General features: G+C 44.3%; 1 protein-coding gene across 6 annotated transcripts in view; it reads right to left on the bottom strand.

Moving 5' to 3' along the window:
- The window catches only part of LOC116322237 (transcription factor COE3), a 67565-nt gene that overhangs the window by 22069 nt on the left and 24013 nt on the right, over positions 1 to 21483 (bottom strand). For 4 of the 6 annotated variants that reach the window (XM_031742264.2, XM_031742267.2, XM_031742265.2 and 1 more), the window contains exons 7-8: positions 5730 to 5811; positions 3603 to 3720 (exon numbers count right to left, since the gene is read on the bottom strand). In XM_031742264.2, the coding sequence (XP_031598124.1) occupies positions 3603 to 3720; positions 5730 to 5811 (200 nt within the window). Of the gene's footprint in view, positions 1 to 3578; positions 3721 to 5729; positions 5812 to 21483 lie in introns of all 6 variants that reach the window. The other 2 variants (XM_031742263.2, XM_031742266.2) reach the window with 1 other exon arrangement.

Here is a 21483-nt window from a genome sequence, read left to right as displayed (position 1 = left end):
CTTCATGCTAATCACCTCGTACAGATTTTCATTTGTGAGGCCTGGAGGAGTGACATTTGCTTTCCTTAATTGCGAAGCAGAGCGTCTGAAAGAGGACCAACCCTCTATGGGCATGCTGGGCCCCCTCTAAGGGCCTGACCTTCATCAGTGCGGACGATTACAGCAAATAATTCACCCTTCAAAATTACTGTAAACAAATTGACTTTGGGGATGAGAGAGCGAGGGGGGCAGGAAGGAGGAGGAGGCAAGAAGAGGGCCTGATGGTGACGGTGACTGTTGGGGGGCAGCTGCAGCCTGAAACCTGCGACACGCATACACAATCACGCACGCACCCACACACAGGCGCGCGCACACAAAACCACACACACGCAGACGCACTACCTCGGAAATCCCAGTGCCCCCTCCCACGCGCAGAAGGACCCATGGTGAGGCAGCGACTGAGGCCCTAAGCCGTCCACCCTTCTGCCTAAAAATTTGCATATGTCTCAATGCACAGACAGAGAGGGAAGCATGTGCTGAATGGGGACCGTGGCGAAGTGGATTACACAGTCAGCGCAGGCGATCTGATGACAGACACGCACAATGCCCCCTCAGCAGATGATAGGCATCATGAGGAGTGGACGGATGAGGATGCAAAGAGCCGCCCTGCCGCTCTGAGTGTTGCACCACTAAGTCTTTTGCAAACTTTGGGCTACAGCTGAGGAAATTCACTGAATTTGAATTCATATGTCATGGCTTGTTTTGGGGGCTCTTTTGTCTCTCTCCCTCTCTTTGCTAAAACGTTACCCTTGTCCATTTTTGTTTGTTTGCTTGACTTTTTTTTTTTCCAAGATCGCCTTCGCTGTGAATTGATCGCGGGGTGCTGATCTGGGATCTGCTCTAATCTTTGTCGTTTCTGGTTAGGGTTAGCCGCGGAGGACGTCAAAACCGATCCAAGATCTGAGCGGAGGAGGTCCTAGCTCTAGTATTGTGACACTCAAACAGGTCTGATGTGGCCCCGTGAAGCCGTCCTTTGTTCTGCCTGCTGAAATGTGTTGTAATTGTGCTGTGGGATGTCCAGATGGTCGGTTGATAGTGCAGCTGATGGGATTATACCTTTTACCTCTCCCTGGGCCATCTGTTCCCTTTGACTCTCTCTCTCTCTCTTTCTCTCTCGCTCACTCTCAGCCTCTCTCTCTCTCTCATACTCTCTCCTTCTCTTTCTCCTTTCCTCCTCTCCTTTTTTCCCCCCTTCTTTTCTCCTTCTCTTTCTTCCTCTTAGGCCCAGCAGTCTGGATTCACTTGTCTTTATTGCATAAACCCTAACAGCATTACAGCCACTTGGCATGCAAATGAGGCAGGCGCTGCAGGCTCTATGCTGAGTCTCCTATATTGTCTGGGGCTCTATAATGGTGGAACTGAGCTAAGGAACGTGTGTGTGCGCGAGTGTGTCTGAGTAAGTGAGAAAGAGAGAGAGAGAAATTCTGTGTGTGTCAGTGGTGGTTGTTCGTGTGTGTCTGTGTGTGTGTGTGTGTGTGGGGGGGGGTGCTCTGTGTGAAAGACTCAGCTATTTGTGAGCATGTTTATGCACCTTTGAGCCTGAATCTATACATGTTTGAGTGACAGGCAGCCACAAAGAACATCCATGTCTGAATGCATAATATGCTTGTTGTGTGACAGTACACACAAGTGAACAAAAATGTCACATGGTGAGATTCAGTCTGTCATCCACAGGCTGTGGCCCCTCTGTGCCAACAGGGGGCAGCACTTCTTGATCAATGCGAGGCAGTCGGTGCAAGTGCAGCGTGAGCCGAGAGGAAGGATGCCTCTGTGTTTCAGCCACACAGTCAGTCATCCAGTCACATATCTAAGGCTTCTCGCCCAGTGAACTCCCAAGGAAGAATGTGTTGCTAATTTAAAGCATGCTGTCTGCCTGCTAGTTGTCAAAGCAGTGTGGAGGACATGGCTGGAATTACATTTTATGACCGGGTCTCCTTTTCTCATGTGTCACATTTCTGTTTGTTAAAGGTGACGCAAACAAAGTGAGCAATCGCAGTTGATGCATGTTAAATTAGTTTGTTATGGAGCCGAGCCTAGGAGGGAGGGAGGGGGAAAAAAAGAGAAAAAACAAATCTCAACTTGTGTGAGCACACACAGTTAAGCAGAGGGAAGGTGTATTAAAGTTATTAGACAAAGACATGTTCAACTGGGCGGTTGACAATGGCTTCTTTTCTTGCTTTACGGGGCGTCACTCTGCTGCTTTGAAGAGTGTGGTGAAGGGTAGAATAAAAAAGGATGGGTTAGGGTAACCTGTAAAGAACACGAGCGTGCACACACGCACACACACACAACGCAGGGGGTCCCATGGGAGCGGGGGAACATGGAGGCGAGGGCTCAACCTCTTTAATTGCTCTCCTCATTAAGAAACTGGTTGCTAGGCGATCCACACCTATCGTGTCATAAACGTGAAACACACAAACAGAACGTCAGCGAACATAATGACTTTGGTGCTCCGGGCAGGACTTTAATTATTTGATTTTGTTCTCCAGTAGAGGAGTCATTAATAAAGACAAAAACAAATAGATTAGCTTTTTCCCCCACTAGGACTGGAGAGCACCGAGATATATTAATTGTCTGGTCTTTTTTTTTTTTTTTTTGTATTAGTCGTTGTTGTATTAAACATTACATTTGCTTTTGGTGATAGAACCATTAATGCCCATTAATGTGTAGAGAAGCTTGTTTTAGTCAGTGGTGTATATAAACTGTTTGCCTAGCCATAATTGGCCCTTGAAATCTGAAAATAAGCAATTTGCACAATTGGGCTAAGTCAGTTAACTTTTCTTCTTTTCTTTTTTTTTTCCTTGCAGTCTTTCAGCTGTGTGTGCTCCCATCTGCAAGCGAAGGCCACAAGGGTCAGAAGGTTATGTTTAGTGCATTTTACTTTTTGGATTTCCCATGGTTTGGTGGTCCTACTTTTCTCTCTTTTGGCTGAGAAGGCAATCAGTCTATCATATGGAATCAGTTGGAAGAAAAACAGTAAGTTCTGTTTTTCTCATAGGCCACCCCCCACACCCCTTCTCTCTCTCTCTCTCTCTGTTTCACACACACACACACACTAGCAACCCCCCTTACCTCCCCCCTCTTTTCTGTCTTTCTCCTTCCTCCCCCTGTTTCAGCTCTCTCACAGCTAAAACTGCAGAACCCAGTGGCAGGAAATTGACCTCACAGCCAAATTCTTCAGCAATTTGATCATGTTTCACATCGGCTTTTAAGACAAATGTAGGTGCGTTAGGAGACTGGAAGTAGTATAACATTTTAAAATAGTGAGTCCGAGTATTATCATCTTCGCTGGCGATACTGAAATGATAAACACTCTGACTAATGCATGTTGCGTCCAATCAAGACATAACAGCAGGTATGAGAGAGGCCAAAAGCAACTTAAAAAGTTAAAAAAAATGAAAGTGATGGAGGAACGAAAGCTTCTAAGCAACTAGAAGCAACTAGGTGTGTGATCTGGGAAGAAAAAAATGGGAGGATGTCTGAAAGAAACTATGAGAAAAAGGAGCGTAGCAAATTATAAGATGTAAAAATGTGCCTACCATTCTCCAGATAAGGAGGCGTACCTTCTGAAGGGTCGAGTCTGCGAGCCCTTCGCCCATGCTTGGAATTGTTGTGTACAAACATGTTGTCAGAGACAGCCAAGACATGGCCGTCCACATTGACGGTCGTCGATACGACAACCTGCGAGAGGAATAAAAGCAAAACATGTGAGCAAGTTTTAAGGTGATAATTAGTAGATTTTTAGTAAAGGTTTAGGGACATTCTGAGGGATGTATGAATAGTTTGTTGTGTCCAGGTGCTAAAGCTCATGAAATGGTTGTCCTCTTTGGACAGATCACATTACATCGACCTCCCCTCCCTGCCATTTCCTTTTTTCTTTTTACTGTCGTGCATTTGTGTACAGCTAATTGACATTTCGATCACTAAAATACCATTTCCGTTTACCCACTCTACCAACTGTCATCATAGGCGAAGCTCGGTATTATTGATCAGCTTGTCCATCTCTTTGAGGATGGAAGGCCTCCCTTTTAAAATATTACTGGAGTCATTAGCAACTGAACAGTGCTCTATCCCATCTCTCAGCAAACATTTTACTAGGATCAAATTCCAAGCCATACTCCATATTTCATAATGCTTATTTTTGTTGTTGTTTTTTTGGCTACCACATTCCAAACAGTGAGCCACATGTGAATGGCCAAAGTGTTTCTGAGCCGGAAACAGAGAGCCCCTCTCAGGTTTGCTTCGCCGGTAAGTGACCTCGGTGTAGCAGTGGAATTTAGGGGGGTGCTTTTTTTGGTTGGTTTGGGGTAGGTGGGGGTATAGGGAGAGGAGGGGGAGAGAAGGGGAAGTGAAAGAGCTCCATTCTTGTGAGCAGGTTCAGAGCTGGGCCAAGCTGAGGATGATGGATTGGGCCCTTTCTGGCCTCCAGCTGGTTTTGGGGGTAATAAGAAGAGTGGAAGGCATGCAGAATACACAACTTTGGCCAGAGAAACACCTACGGTGGCGCATCTGGGAAATCTATTTAGGGCAAATGACATACTAACTGCTGGAATAAAGGTAATCGATGATAATAAAAAGTAAAAACATCTTCTGTTTTGGGAAAATAATATAGTTACACAAAAAGAGCGATGCAAAAAGTTCTTGCATTCCTTTTGACACATAGGAGTGAGAGGTGAAAGCCCTTGGTGGCTGTCACGCATCAGTCCACATTCACCCTGAGGGAAGATTTGAAGAGGCAGGGGAGGTCTGATGGTAGTGACATCAGGAGGGGACACCCTGTCTTGTCTGTTTCATATCTGGGCTTCCTCCTGGAGGATGCTGGCTTATGTGTCTATCACAGAACAGTGCTGCCAGTGACGGCCGCCCTCCTGTAGGCTGTCGTTACCCTGATAGGACAAATCACACTAAACTCTCACTGTCTCACCTTGACCTAGTGGGCTGCTTGTGGTGATGTGGGCTGCTGAGTAGGATAGGTAGACAAACGGAACAACAGGGAGTCAATCATTTTAAGGCTTAACTATTTGACACTTTAGATAAGACAGGGTTAAGAGACAGTAAAAATGTCTTTTAACTGGCAGCATTTTGTTAGCTTACGATAATGTTTTATTTTATTTTTTTTAAAAGCATGGTTTTCACATAAAGTGCATGCATATGTGGATAAACAGAGGAATATGCAAGGGTTCCTAGCGTGTATCACATCTATCTATATGTCTATGTGTGTGTGTGTCTGCCTGTGGGCGTGCTTGCACATATGTGTGTGCAAGAAGGTATGCGTTTCCGCTGCCAGACAGTTCGTGAGTTAACACTGTTGTTACATTTGGTTGGATCGTCCTCCCCTCTGTGCAGAGGCTCAGAAAGCTGTCAGGGACACAATTGATGGCACTCTTAAATCCTATATCCTTATTTGTGTCAGATGGTATTCCCTAATAAATATTCTGTCCAAGCGCACACAGGACACAAAATCCCCCTCTCTCTCTCTCTCTTTGCCTGGTTTTTGCCTCCTTCAGTGCCAATAATAAAAATGTATTCATATGTGAATCTGTGTCAGTGTGACTTAGTATAGTGGAGCAGCTGTAGCTGTGCATTTGCACACCTGTGTGTGTGAGAGCGTGCGTGTCTGCAAAAAGAGAGCGAGACAGTGAAAGACAGGGACAGAAATAGAGCATATGTGTGAAATAGATTTCAGTCACCTGGAATCTGCGCATGTCTCGTGGATTCCCTGCATTCTTCAGACAGTTCTGATTGCACTTGAGAAAGAACTTTAGGAAGAATCTGTGAGAGAGCAGAAAAGAAAAAGCGAAAATATTAATTATACTTTTGAAGCTGGAATTTTAGCTGGCAAGGTGACAGAATATTTCAACAGGATTTCTCAAGCACACCCATTTTCCACATTCATTCATTCACCGTGTGAGCATCACAGTATCTCGGTTTGAGAAGTCACACTCTTTATTATTCTTTCAAAATCTAGAGCTGTTTGTGATCTCATCCTCTCACCTGAGTTCACGGGTCTTTCCCAACACCCATCTGCCACTAACATATAGGAAGTCACTTGATATTCCACCCACCGCTTTAATCCCAGGACACCCCCTGTGCAATTAAAGTTCTCCTGTTCAATAGGGAAGCAAATGAGGCCCACCTGTGACCAGGTCTTGTTTGAAGAGCATCAGGGATAAAGGACCTAACAAGGTGAGAGCGCGCCACAAAACTTATAGTCCTGTCAGGCAATTAGGCGGACACTCCTGGGACCACCGTATGCCACACACACACACACGCGCACAGACAGACACACACATAACGCATACACACACCCATGTTCTTGTGGGTGGGTGAGGCAATTATGCCACAAATTACAACCTGGCTAATCGTCTCTGAACAAATGTCACGTCTGAGTGAGATCTGGGCTTGCTTAGTTTGTAAGCCGTCTTCTCAAGTCTTGCTGAATTTATTGATAAGCCCTCGTATTGAGAGTTGTATATCAGATGAGGCTTTACAGACATCAAATAGTTAAAGAGAGGAAAACTAAAAACAAGACCAATAAGAGAAATTATCTCAGCTGTAGCCCATTGTGTAAAATCCCGCACAACCACACAGAATAAACAATGAAATCGACTTGTTGTTTTTGCAAATTCTCCCCACAGAATCATGACTGATTGCGCCGTTGCTTTCTCCGATTCATTATAAATACAGTGCTGTGATATTTATTTTTCATCACATTGCACTAGCATTACTATATGCAATACTGCGGTTTTCATTGTAATACTAACTTGACTCACAGAATTGCAGCGGCTCATTGGATTACCATAGATTGCACCATAGATTGCACGGACATTTCATTCAGCTAAATACAGTGGCTTGTGTGGCCTGCGAGGACGCTTTCACAACACTTAAGACTTCTCGTTCGCCCAGTGGGATCCTGGCCAAGCCATAAATCAGAGTCTGAAATGACCCTTCTAACCCCGGCCACATTAACACATGCACTGGTCATTTAGAAGCGTTCTTCGATAGACTCCTATACCTTGTGCTTCGCGGAGGGCCCAGGAGGGAGAGGAGAGGTGAGAAAATATTTTCACTCCACATCCAAGAAGCTTTGGCTTGGACATCAATAAAAGACGTTTTAACCCATGCCAGAATGCTGATTGCCTGTCGGTGTGTGGTGAGGCCATAAAAAACCTGACTTGTCATTAGTGCATTTCGCTTGATTGTGTTCACTGTGTTTTCGGGTTGCATCTGTTGGCTGATCATCAAAATGACCATTATGTACTCTAATTCCCTGACCCTGTTTTTATTTCCCCAAAGAGCCATAATGTAGAGCAGCAGACATCTGCGGAAAGCAGACCTGAAATACGACTTTTATTTGTCTGTCGCCTCTCATATAGATTGGGCAAGGCTGGTGGTGTGTATTTGTGTGTGCGCGTGCACACATCTACATGCATATGTGCGTGCAGGCATGCGCACGTACATCCATCACCGGTTGGTAAACAATTTATGTCAAAGCAAGAGATAGAATATATTTCCCAAGCAATGCATTGACTTCATAAAAGAAACACATTACTTTCAGAGTTAGTCTTGTCTCTTTTCTGGGATACTTTAATGCTTTTACATACTGTTCCCACTACAGCAAAACCAAAAGTTAAGAAACAATAAACACAAGAAATTGAGTGCCCACGCTATCATAAAGTAGCTCCTTTATGTTTACTGTTATGAAGGCAATTAAGCACAATTTCTCTCCTAAAAAGATAAGCTTAATTTTCATAGTCCACAGCAGTGGCAGCGCTATAGCATCCATTACATTTGAGTTGGTTAAGATTCTCCATGAGCACAGTGCAAATTGGTCCTTGGTGAAAAGGAGAGCAATTAAGACAAGGCCCCTCTCTCTCTCTTTTACTTCTTAAATATCTACAGAAGTTTGTGCTGGTGTTTTGGCACGCACAGAGACAAAAGGAGGTTGTTTAATTGTTTTTTAATGGGATATCAAGTCGTCGCTGCCATTAGATGTTGGCAATGGAGGGCAAAGGGGGATAGAGAGAAAGAATGAACTGCAATTAGGTTTGATTAAAGCTATCCTTCTCAATAATCAGCTGTTCTGACAGGACAGGGGGACCCTGGTGGCCGCTGAGATGGAGGAAGGTGTTGAGTGATATTAAGGCCAATGAAGGGGATATTAACATGGCTAATTAAAGCTCTTCCAAAGCCGGGAGAGGAGGCTCTCAGTGGACCGCACTGGATGAAATAATCGGCCAAGGCAGCTATCAGTTGGAGGAGAGCGAGAGAGAGAAAGGGTCTATGGGAAGGGGTGGGGTGGGCTGGGGTGTAGTCCATCTGAGAGAAAGAGGGGAGTAGAGGGAAGGAAAGAGGGAGGCGTAGAGGAAAACTATGAAGTGTGAAGGAAGACAAAGAGGAAGACATTGACAGGCATATAGAGAAAGACTTTCGGTGTAGCCACAGAAGCTCATTCTGACATCAACCCTCTCTGTCTGCATGCCCGAAGTCTGCCAGTATAACTAAGACCTGACATCAGCTTTTATCTCCGACAGCTAGTCATACAGGTCCACAAATCAACGTTAAAACAATCCTGCTCATGCCTTGGTCTAAGGCAATTAATACGATTCTCCTGTAGTACCTCCATGCTCGCCCACTGCTGAAGCTACTAATCATGCCATAATGATTTCTCTCCCTCTGGTCAAAGGGGAAATAGATTGTCTCTTTAGTAATGCAGCAGGCTCTGCGCCTTCCACTCCCTGGCTTCACAGACCCGGTAATTGAGGAGAAAAAGGCCGACTTTGGCACTTTGACTGATTTGAGGGCTGCTAGACCCTCTTATCTTTACTCTGATCATTTTAGGCTGACACTCAAAGGAAGACCCATCGCCCTAATTCTAGCTCACCCTCTCCCATCATCAAACAGAAGAGGAATAGGAAAAAAAGAAGAGAGGGAGAGGGGGAAAAAAACAAACAGGCGAGGTGAGGAAGGCCCTCTCTCATTTAAATGACCAACTTAATTGCCGGGTTGATGTCACTCATGCATAAATGTCCATTCCTTTGATTTGAGTGAAGAGGGCAAATAAGGATAATGTTGTATTATTAAGAAGGCTCTTTCGACAGTGGAGGCTAGCTGTCCTGTCAATTTCATTCACATTTTTTTATCCATTTCTTTTTCGGATTTTTTTATGACTTACAAAAAAAAGTCAGCTTTTTTTTAAAAAGTGTTTTCACCCACCAGCTTCTTCAATTGCTAACATGAGGATATATTTTCTGTTCTCTAATAGTACACCTTGTCCTTATTGTTCAAAAGAGCTTGCCCATATTTACTTAGGCCGCTACACAATACACTGACAGATGGCCACGGTTTCTGTAAGAGTCAGGTATTGACAACTCTAAGCTCCTGATTGGTGCCCCGGCACTAATGACTAGCATGCAGTGTCCACAGCCGGCAGCCATGACAGTGAGGTCATCCGTTGCAGGGCGGTGAGTATCGATCACCACCCAGCTCCAGCCCATCAGGCCCCAGCTGCCTCCCAGACTCAATGGGCCCCTGTTACAGGAGCCCTGTAAGAAAACGGTTCCCAACACCAGACTACAATCTGCTGACACCAGATCTCTACGCTGAGATAGTAGTACACGGGTCAATAGCGTATCGGATTTCCAAAACGCCAGGGTCTTAATGTCAAGCCTCCTGCCTTCCCTACCTACTGCTCCAGTTATTAGGCACTTCACTGAACTGCATTCAGATCCCTGTTGTGACAAGGCGGAGCAGGTAAAACGAGAAATAGAGACACTTATAGATCTTAATCTTCCCGAACACTTATTTATGCAACTGAGTGGGCTCGGATATATGTGCCAGTTAAGTCCCTGGGAGGGTGAACTGAGCACCGTGGCCATTCCCGTCGTATTCATGTTTGCCACTGTCTTCTCTCGTCAAGCAGAGCTGTTTTTCTCGCCTTAGCTGAAGTAAACCACAGCACATTAACAATATTTGCTCTACCCCTGTACAAGCGCCAAGGGACCAGACCCACAGATCCTATCACTTCTTTATCGGGGAACAAGTGCCTCACTATCCAACCTTATTGGGTTTGGAAGATTAACCCCTTCCACTCACGGGCTCTGCCCGTCTCCTCCGAGAACAGCAAGGCAGATGTCACTGTGATTATTACTGTTCGGCATCAAATATCCCAACAACGTGTCTCAAAGAATTTATTGGGTATTTCCAAGGCCTTTTTTGTTTTCATTTCTTTATTTTTTCCTGCTGCTATTGTCAGTTCATTTTGTTGTTTCATATTTCATATTTTTGTTGGTGGTATGTGTGTTGTGAGGGTGTCACAAATAATTTATGTGCTTCCTCTGCACCGTAAGATGTAGCTGTGTCCCTCCATTCATCCCTCTTTACCCTCTCCTCCACCATCCCCCTTTCTCTCTAATGGGCAGAGTGGCATTGACATTATTTCACTTGAGGATCCCTCACTCTGTCAATCCCTCTTCATTTACTCCATGGCTACAGGACTCATTATTGTATCTCTTCCTCCTTCTCTCCCTCTCTCGCACTCTCACTCATTCTCTTCACCTCCTGTCTCTCTCGCTCTCTAACTATCCCTCTCCCTCTCTGGACACTGTTAGTTTCTTACTTAAGAGAATCGCTCGTCTTCACAAATGGTTTCACGTCAAACCCACTCCTAGCCAGCCCCCACTGATTCCCTTCAGGCTTTGGCACAGGTTTACTGTAACAGATTAGACGAAGACTCGCAGCTCCTGCTAACTATCCATCACTTGCTAACAGTGGACTAAGGCTGTGTGCTTTATGCAGCTTTTAGCTCCAGCCCGCCACATACTGCATGTTTAGCCCCAAGCTTTCTCTCTGCCTCTCCCATCCCCTCACATCAAGATACTGCTGAGGCTGTGTACTGTTGCACGCTGTTCTTTGTTTTACTCTGAATACAGCTTTTTCTCTACTAGGACTTTGAACACAATATAATAAGACACAAAACATAAATAATTCTGCGTTGTTTTGTCTTGCACGGCCCTGTTGTAAAAACGAATAAAGCACTGGTTGCTGCTATAGAGCCGGCATCATCTACATCCAAACTGGAACTCCTAGATTTTACTTAATCATAAGCACCACAGAAATGTGATGATGATTACTGATAATGACCGTGACAGTCTGAGTGTTCCTCATGAGGTGGCTGACATTACAAAAATAATCACGTACATCCACAATACAGCCCTGAGGAATATTTACTCTGCTCACCAGCTGGACGGCATAGAGGTATCTCCAGGTTATTTTTGTGCAGGAGGAGAAATATGGTGCTTTGATTACTGGTCAGCGTTGGAGCTCGGGGCCTTGAGGAAATACCAGTCAGCACCTCCCTGCACTAGTGAGATGGAAGATAAGCATATGTTGGAGTAACTGGCCGGGGTGAATAGTAGTATTTAGGGTGTTGGACGTGGGGTTCTGGAAGGCCCCAGAGCGGGTTTACAATGAGAGCCATACACCGCCGCCGTCTCTCTCCTGTGGCACCTTGGAGTGATCAGGCAAGGCCGGCAGGGGGGCTTTGACCATTTACAGAAAGCCTTGCTGGACCCAGCAGGCCAGCAGGGGCTAATTTGCATGTGTATGTATATGTGCGTTTGTTTGTGTGTGTGTGTAACATATAGGTCAGTGAGTCAGTGGTTTTCCTGTCTGCCCATGCATGCTCAAATGTATGCAAGTGTATTTCGGCATCGTATTATTACTAATGTATAATACATACATCTAAAGTGGCTGTCAAAACTGGTAAGCCATCATGAAACATGAGGCAGCGACTCTGACATCGGCACCACATTAACGCATTCTCAGAAGAGTTTAAAAAAAAAAAAACACCCACTGTGGACTGTCATGTAGGTGGTGGGGGGGATAAAGATAGAAAGACAGAGAGCGGGTCGGTGCTTAAAGCTAACAGGTAACCTTTCTGTGCACCTAGGACAAAGGCAGGGGGAAAAAGAAAATGTCAAATTAAGAGAGGCCAGGCAGAGAGACGTGGCTGCCATATTTGTGTGAAAGCCCAGTGCTGTTGGCAGCAGAGATGGCTGCTTTCTGATTCATCTGGGGCCGTATGGCAAAGCTTTGTCAGTCTGTGCGAGGTATAAATAATTCAGGGTGAGAGATGGCAATTACAGGGCCCTGCACAACCAAAATGAATATTTTATAAGGACTAAAACTGCCCTGGAATGAATCACACACATGGAGTCACACACACATACACACTCACACATGCACACACGAGCGTAAGTGAACGTGCACACACGCACACATGAGACCAAACACACACACACACACACAAAGGTAGCATATATGAACCCATGGCATAGCTGTTGCATTGTTGACAAAAAAACAGTTCTATTATATAAATCTCCGCTTTTATGGCTTAATCATTTTTAATATTCTCGTGCGCATGTGTAAAATTTGGCACAATATTTAGTTAAGGGGTGTGTTATATTCATTTATCCGTGTTCTTATTCTGTTATGGAAAAAAAAAACAATTCACCACAAACAAATACACATTTAAGATTTTAGTGAGCTACCCAGGAGCCCGAGTGAAATCCATTAGCTAAATAAATTCTAAAAAGTGTTGCAAATATATAAGAAAGATCTACACAAAAAGCAGTCTCCAGAGACCCAGAGCCTTTACTTTTGACCCTGTAAATATGGTCTTTGTGTGTGAGCATGGAGGGGGTGGAGGTGGTGGTGTGTGTGTGTAGGGGGGGGGTGAAATGCTAATGGGAAAAGATTAAACCCAAAAGCCGCCTGGAGCATTTACCTCTAAAAGGTTTTGTCTGTCAGGTTTCCTGCAAAACTCTGTCCTTATAATTCTGAGACAAAAAATAACATTGTTCCAGAGTCCTGAGGAGCGCAGTGGCTTGGTTGAATGGCCATTGTGTGGGCCTAGCTAATGATACCTTAGCTTTTGTGAGAGGGAGGCCAGGTAGGTCTGTGACATCAGCGCCACACAAGTGCTTCTCTGTCCGGATGTTTAGGGAAAGATTTCGCCGATGGTGGGAAAAGGGTATAAAGAATAAACAGGTCCTGTTTTTGTACCAGCATTTTCAACCCCAAAGCCTAAGATAGGCCAGGTATCTTTTAAAGGAGGAAAAAAAAATTAAGGCAACTTTTTTTTTCTTAATCATTCTTTAAATGTGAGAAAATCTGCACACAGGTTTGTGGAGAAACTGCTTCAGCAGAGAATGATGTAATTCCAGGAATCTCTTTTCCTTTTTCCCCCCCTCTCTTTTTTTTCGTATTTCAGCGTGGGCGTTTTGTCAGTCCAAAGGGAAGATGGCAACCCTCTGAGGGAGGAGAGACCCCAAGCATGAAGACACAAGGAACGCATGTGTTGGAAAAAGTGACAGCGAGGCAAATGCTAAGAGAAAGCTGCTTCCTTACCGAAACGCACACTGTTAGCGATATAGCTAGCTGTTGTGAAGGCAGCTGACAAACTCATAGCGTGGCATGTCTCGCCCCGTTTGTGAATTTTCAAAGAGTGTGATTTGCAAATAACATGAGTCTCTGGGCATAGACTGGGCATGTAAGTACGGTGAATAAAGCCCCCCTGCTCTGCTGAGGGAAACCCATACTTGTCAGCTCAGTTCTTTGTCAGGAACCTGACAGATAAATAGACAGTGTTTTGCCGCTCACTCCTCCTGCCTTATGTACACAGAGGCGTGTGTCTGCTTCCACATACAGGTTGACTTGCTTTAGGGGAGGAATTTGTTGAAAGACACCCCACCGCTTCTCAGGGCAATGACTGAAAATATTGTGGGCCACTTCAGACAGCCTCAAACAACAAACAATGGGGGTTGATGTGTAACCAGATAAAACACAGATCGGATAGCTGGGTCTAAGCACCACTACAGGGCTTATTTTTCATGCAAATTACTACTAATGAGCTTCCTGAAATCTGACTAATTATATCAAAGTGATTTCTTTAATTAGTTTGTAATAATTCCTCGCATAAACATCATAGTAAACAGATTAAGCTATATAAAAATATCAATTTGTCACACTTATATGAGACGCCGTGCAGTCGACGCTAATCTAGCTTCTCCAAAATGCCAGAGCAAACATTTATTAAAGAATTAAATATGTACTCAGAGAATGTTTGGTAACATTAAGGACGCGTATCTTTCACATATTTGTCACGGTTTCCCCACAAAGATCTCGATAGCATATAAGGAAGAAGCCTGAATAGTGAGTGTCAAGTGGTAAGAGAGGTTTCAGTTAATAATTCAATGCTCCACATAAAGTGCAATATTAAATTCTGTAATTGAAAGTCATAAAAAAGCGTATAAGTATTTAACTCAAACAGAGCTAGTGTTATTGCAATCCAACATCAGAGATTACACCAGTGAGTGACTGCAAGACTGCATGTCAAATCCAAATACCCGTTTGAAAAATAACAGATGACTTCAGAAAAGATAAGAAATTGAATTTATCTACCACTTTGCACCTTTTGTTAATCCAGCAACATTCCTAAAACCCCTAAAGAGTAAAAATATCTAATATACTAGCAGTCACGAGAGAACTCGCACGACTACCGATCTTTCTGATACCCTCAATCTGCACTGAGATGGATTAAACATTCAATTTGTTACTCGCCAGACCACCACCTAGGTTCACCACTTACCATACAAATGGAAAACACGCTAGTAATCTATTAGCCTGCCTGGCCTGACACTGTATTATGTTGTATTTGTATTATATTTACTTCAGGGAAATTACGATTCAAGTCATATTTATCTTCATGTGGAAATGTGTGTCTAAATGGAAATCACCTATAGTGCGAGGGTGGATGCAGAGCAATACTAATGTGATCCATGAACCGTGCGATTTAGTCACCCTCTATGGATGCACTATGGGCTGATTCTACATATCAAACATGCTCTCCCCCTGCTAAAGCCCATACCCAGAGCCCCTGATGCTGTTTGATAATTATTACGCTTACATTACAACACAAGACCTTGCCTGTGGAGCTGGAAGAGCCACCCCCTTCCCCGTAAACTAGCACACACACACGCTCGCGCGCGCACACATGCACACGCACTCTTTGTCATATACAGTAGTAAACAGCTTCCCAGTAAGCTGTTTGCACTTCACTGCCCGCTCTAGGAAATAAAAACAAAGAGCAAATTGGGGGTTTTGCGTCTCAGTGAATAAATAAGGTTGTTTTACTCACAGAATCCATTACCTTTTTAAAACATGCGCCTAATGCGTTGAGCCTTTTCATTCTACAAACAAAGCCTAAATTAGGAATTAAATACATTGGTATTTAGATAACGGCATTAGCTTTATGACATCAATGTAAAAAAGTTGGATGCCATCCATATCATTCCCATGCTTCCATTGTTACGTTAAATTGCAATATTAATCCTGGCTCAAACCAAGGTACTGGGGCTTTTATGCAGTACACTTGAATTATGCTATTGAAGTAATTGATAGTGATTCAGTCATTGAAGGTACTAATCCCATGATTCAGTTCATCTCTCTCAGTGCCATTTACCTCCAGATGTTTAGAGTTTGGGGTAATCAATAAAGAGGGAATAAAGATTGGCATTCACAATACTCCCCTTGACAAGCTCCAGCCGAATGTTTGTCAAGCAAATTAAACACACTTAGACTTTTCACCTGCTCCTACAACGACACCACATATGGCCGTGAAGTTAAAAATAAGAAACTGTGCATACATTACCATGCATAATGCACAACTCCCTCCATTTAATATGCAAATTTTGTAAAATATTACTGAATACCTTCTGTTCGGAATGAATAAATTTGAATTGCAATTAGAATAATCTTGTATAATTAATGAAAACTGTCAATTTTGGTTCCGAAGTAATTTGATTAGCATGTTGATAGGACACTTATCAAGTTCAGTAAACTGTTAGATTAAGAAGATGAAAAAAAAAAAGATTCTAAGGATATTTTTCTCAACGGCTCTGACATTTTCCCTTGGCATTGTAAACAAAGACAGTAGCTGGCAAACTTCCTGAATCGAGGGGCGAGAAGGGGAGGGTGCAACAGAAAAAGAGAAATAGAGACGAGGACAGAGATAGAGAGCCTCTTGAGATAATCTGTGAATCTCAGTCCACAGATGAAAAGGAGTCTATCGTCAAGGCTCCTGAGTGAGCTACTCATCTCTGCCCTCTGCTCTCCAGCTAAGCCCAAGTTTATGGGATTTATCTCGTGAACCATTTGTAGTTTTCACATCACATGATGAGTTAAAAACAGCATACAGCTTTTCTAAATGTTTTGAGGCTATAAATGTTGAGTTCACAGCTAAAGCCCACAGACAACTGATTCCAGTCTGCAATTCATCTGAGAGTAGCTATCTATTAGCGATCAACAAATTGATGTACGCCATTGTTGTATTGTATAAAACACAACCATCTGTACTGTCTACAGATGAACAGAGCTAGTGACCTCCTTTTCCCCTCTCTTTCTCTGCTCATTAGCTATCCTGAACCTCTTTCTCTCCTGCCTTTAGTTTTCAAACCCCCAAATGAGACCTAAATCGCTTGCAATACAGGTTAGCTTGAGGAGAAGGGGGGCAAACATCTGTCGCGCTAGGTACCCGCATGCAGCTCGGGGTATCTCCTGCGAGGAACTTTGGGGATGTTTAATTCATAAACGCTGTCATCCATGTAAACCTCCTGATTTCATAATGACTAACTCTTGGTGGTTTAATTAATTTAATAATGCCTTTCAGAAGCCATAAATGAAAGGGTCTCTGAAGTGGTGCATTAATTAGCCAGCTCCGCTGCTAGCCCTGTCAGACTGGTGGCTGTCAAAAGCAGGGCAAAGCGGAGGATGGGCACAGCTGACGTCCTGAGTTCAGAGGTCATGCCAATCATGCTCCTCACCACACTTAATGAGTCATAATTTGTGTCTGGTATACACATGTATTAGGGTCAACCTGTGGTCATGTCCATAATTCTCTCCCCTTGCTAGGCTACATGAAAATAAGTGGCGGGACGACAAGGTACTTACATTCTCAGTAATAAGCTGTGGCATGGCCACATTATGTTGCTACTAGTATTTACATGGAAAGTACAATCCATCAGAGCCATTGCCATTACCTTACATATTGTTTATGCTGTTACCCGCTACATATTTTGCTTTAATGACAATGTTATGACTTACTTGTTCACAAGATTACAATAAAGAATAAATCAAACTTCATTAAAAGTCTCAGCAACTCAACGCATGAGCGCACAAAATCATCACAGAACCAGCCAGATTATATTCCAAAGTAACACCATGCATCTCATAAGGAGGTTGTTTTCCTTTTTCATATTTCATAAATATGAACCAGGGTGGTTTGTGTCTGTGCCTGTCCATTTATTACCATAAAAATCAGCTGACTGAAGTATCTCACTATCTGTGGAGGCAATTAACTGTTTTGAGAGAATGCGTAATACGGGACTTTGTAATGGTATCATTTGGAGTCAAGGCACAGATGCGCCGTGCGGAGCCATACTGTAATTAGAGAGAAACGCTGTACAGGTTTTCCACTAATTAGCAAATTATGCTGAAAATAGCATCAAGCTAATTAACAGTTATTATGGCATTTTTGAAAGTATGACTTTAATTAGCAAAGTCCTGACGCAGGCAATTTCAAACTCGTCTCTGAGAAGATGAGGAGGAAAGGGAAAAAAAACATGGGGCATGATCAAGAAGATACCCAGATTATTACGATGCTGTCAAAAACTAAAGGAAGGGGAGAAAAAAAAAAACAGGAGGGGAAAAGAGAGACTGTGTGAGTGAGCGAGGGAGGGAAGGGAAGGGAGGAGGAGGGCCGGGGGGGGGTAAAGCTTTTGTGTGTTGTGTCTGAATCTCCATCCAAATGAGGGGACATGTGTGCTGTGCCACGTTGCCAAGAGGAGCCCTGAGCCGTGTGCCCAGTGTCAGGTGGCAGTGGCTCACCCCTCAGCTACCAGGCGAAGACGAGAGTGAGCTCAGCTGGTGCCCACAGCCACTCACTTATTCTACTCCGCTGCACATTAAAGGAGCCCTCGAGTGGAGCCAAGCAACGCCAGCCAGCCAACCTGACAACAACACTCCACCTCCTCCTCATTTCCAACAGTTCCTCTTAGCACTTCCAGGGACCCACCTTGGATCTAATGACGCCCAGTGACAGCGGATACACTCGGAGAATTACGCATCTTCTTAGCTTACAAAGAAAACGCCTTCTCCGTCATTTTGGATTGGCCGTGTGAAATTATTTCTAATTGGGGAAATGTCACTCATTAACATCACAATTGTTGATACGGCGTGCAAGCGAGTATTTCCGAGGTGTTTCGTGGTAATGTGTCTTTAAAGGCACCTGTGCAGAACCTTTTGAAGGGAGGAAGTGTCACCAGTGGAAGTGGGGAAACGAGAAAAAGAGGAGTGGAAGAGATGGAGGAAAAGGAGAGGAGAGAAGGAGAGGGGTGGACTGAAGGGTCTTTGAAGGCCCAGTGTGTGAGAGAGAACAGAAGTGTGCCTAGCCCCAGGCAGCCTACGGCTCAGGCCCATTAGCTAGACTGACCTTGCCCGCGCCTTTGTCTTTGTGCTCTCCTCCCGCTGCTTCCCCTTCTCAAGCATTCCCTTTTTGTTGTCTCCGAGCGAGATTGGGAAGGGGGCCATATCTTTCAGCTTTCTAACCCCCCCAACCCCCCCACAATCTACCACTCCTCTCCACCCCACACACAACACCCCCCACACTTTGCCTGGAGCTTGTGCCCCCAGAGGGCTCGGTACAGTGACACGCCTAGCCGGTGGCCACCTCTGCCCCGACGAGAACTTGGCTGGAGTGGTCAGCGCCCCGAAGACCTCCGGAGAAAATACTACATATCAGGGGGCCCAAATCATGGCGCTGCAGGCCTCGCATACATGCACCCACTCTGGGCAGCCTGCCTCTTTATTGCCTGCCTCTCATTTGAGAGGATGGAGACCGGCTGCCAAGTTTTGACACCGCCACATATGGCCTCCTCCATCAATCGGACTAATCAAGCATCAAGGGGAGGCAGGACCAGCTTAATTGCCAGCCAGATATAGCTGCTCTCACTTGACGTGCAACCTGAAATAGAAACAGGTCTAAGGAGACATGACAGAAGATAAATGAATACGGCCATTGTTCTAATAATTGTAGAAATACATTTCTTTACACTTTAAATCTTAGCCCCAACACAAATAACAGCTAATGCAATACACGTGCTTGTTTCAACATCAACACTATTGCAAATATTGCCTTAATATAGCATCATCTACTCATTAAAATGTGGATTATGTTCACATTTGTAATGTTAGGTACCTCAGGTTAGAGAAGTGTACAGTGAGTTGTTAGGGAGTTTTTTTTCCCATGCAGGCAGAAGAGCTCTGCTCCTCCAGAGTCCTTGAGGCATTCTGTCTGCCTCTGCCTGCCTCTCTCAACTTCCTGTTTCCCTACACCCCCCACTGGGGTAGCAGCCACGGAATAACTTAGCACATGGAATGAGGAGGAGAGATCAACAGCAGTGATCCATTCATCTTGAGTTTCTCCTGTCACTCTCTCTTTCCGTTTGTAAACACTGAGGGTCTGTGGTCAGAATGGCCTTTTGTCCACTGTGTTTTTCTGCATCCCTCTCTTATTCACTTCAAAGGTAACAAGTGACAGATGTCTGTCTTTGCTGCGGTCTTAAACACTAAGGCTCCCGCGATAGCATCTGGGCTGAATGTCAAACTGTGAATCTACCCTAAGAATGTACTGTGGTTATGCCAAGCTCATTGTTATTAATGTCAGGGACACTGCCTACAGAAGTATTTAAAATACTCCCTGTAGTTCGCAGCAGGGTGCGCGCGGGGGGAGGAGTTGGAGAGGGGGGCATGTATGTAAAAATAATGGACAAAGATTATTAGAAAAATATTAAAATAGAGAAATTATAACAAAGGGCAAAGTAAATGGATGAATAGCTCAATTAGATCTATATCATGATTTCCTGGTGGGCGTGCAACTTCCCAAAGAATTTGACTCTGCATGAATCAATTTAGCCACAGGAGGTGATAAAACCGAAAAGGAGGGGGGGGGGAAGAAGGAGGAAATATATAACATGTTAAAGCAGAAGTTTAGCGGGATTAAAGAGTTCCCTGGAGTTGCAAGAACTGAAAAAGTGGCAAAGGTGGTGGTGTTTTGAGCTTGTAATCACAGCACGGTGCTGTGTTTATTTAACTTTCCCTTCTCCGTCGCTGCCTGCTTTTGGTATTTACATGTTTAATTGAGAAGTGTGCTGCTGGTTTCTTCTGCCCATCTGCCGAGTCCCTTCCTCTTATCAAGCTCATCCCTCAAACTGACAGCTCTCCCTTTCTGCATATCTCTCTTTCACTCCCGTGCCACTACACTACTAACTCCTCTCTTCCTTTCCATGTCCCTCTTCAATCTGTCAAGTTCGGCTATGAGTAATGACAATGCGTTTTCTCTCAAATCAAACCAATAAGTAGAAACATGCACAGGCAGACTCGCAAGAAAAGTCTGTGCCGCCGGTATCGCGTCATGTCATGAAACACTCTGTTGTGTGGTCCAGGGTTTGTTTTTTTTTTCCTCTTAGTACCACGTCTAAATCATGCGCCTGTCAGACGCAACATGTGTGTCATTGTATCCCCATCAGCGTGTTTCATTGTACACACTACCACCTCTGAAGAGCTGCCTCTTATCAGTGGAGTGTCAGAAAGCCCCCAGCACCACCACCTCCTCCCTGCTGCCTTTCTAAATGCTTTTCTATTAAGAGCAGTGTTGTGTCCCTCTGATAGCGGCAGCTTCTCCACTTCATCATTCATAATCCCAATGGGCATCAATGGACTCCATGGCCTCGCCATCCACACCAAAGCCTTTGTCATTCAGTGCAAATGAAAACAACCTAAATGAGAGAGAGAATCTAAGGAATCCACTACAAGAGACGGGGAAAAGGCCCAATGGGCCAGAGCACTCCAATCATGAATAGTCTCCGCCACGGTAAGACACAGGCGATACCTCATATGTTTCGAGTGGGCTTTTGGTCTGCTTTAATCCTTTCTCGATGGCATAAAACATATGGTGATCACTATATAAGTCTGAAATGGTACTACTTATGTGCTCAGGCCTTTTAAATGCAGTTCTATTTTAGCTATCTGCATGGCATGACAGGGAAAAAAACAATAAATTCCCAAAGGTAGACAAGTGCTTTGCAAATCAAGGAATGAGCGCCAGATGAGAAAACAAGAGAGGAAAAAATATCCACTATACTACATTATAGTGACGGCGTAGGCTAACTTTTACTAGCTCAAAAAGTCTAAACTGATGTTCCCGCCCTTCGCAGCATGCAGAAGTCCCGCTGGGGGCCTCAATGTGATCAGCAGCATCCCCACCACGTCTCCTCATTATTGAGTAAATAGGTTTGGGCATGTCCTCAGTAAACAAAGCCAAGACTG

The sequence above is a fragment of the Oreochromis aureus genome, linkage group 13, assembly GCF_013358895.1.
Source record: "Oreochromis aureus strain Israel breed Guangdong linkage group 13, ZZ_aureus, whole genome shotgun sequence".
NCBI classification, from domain to species: Eukaryota; Metazoa; Chordata; class Actinopteri; order Cichliformes; family Cichlidae; genus Oreochromis; species Oreochromis aureus.
Note: the sequence above shows the minus strand (reverse complement) of the source record. Positions and strands in the feature narration are given on the sequence as shown.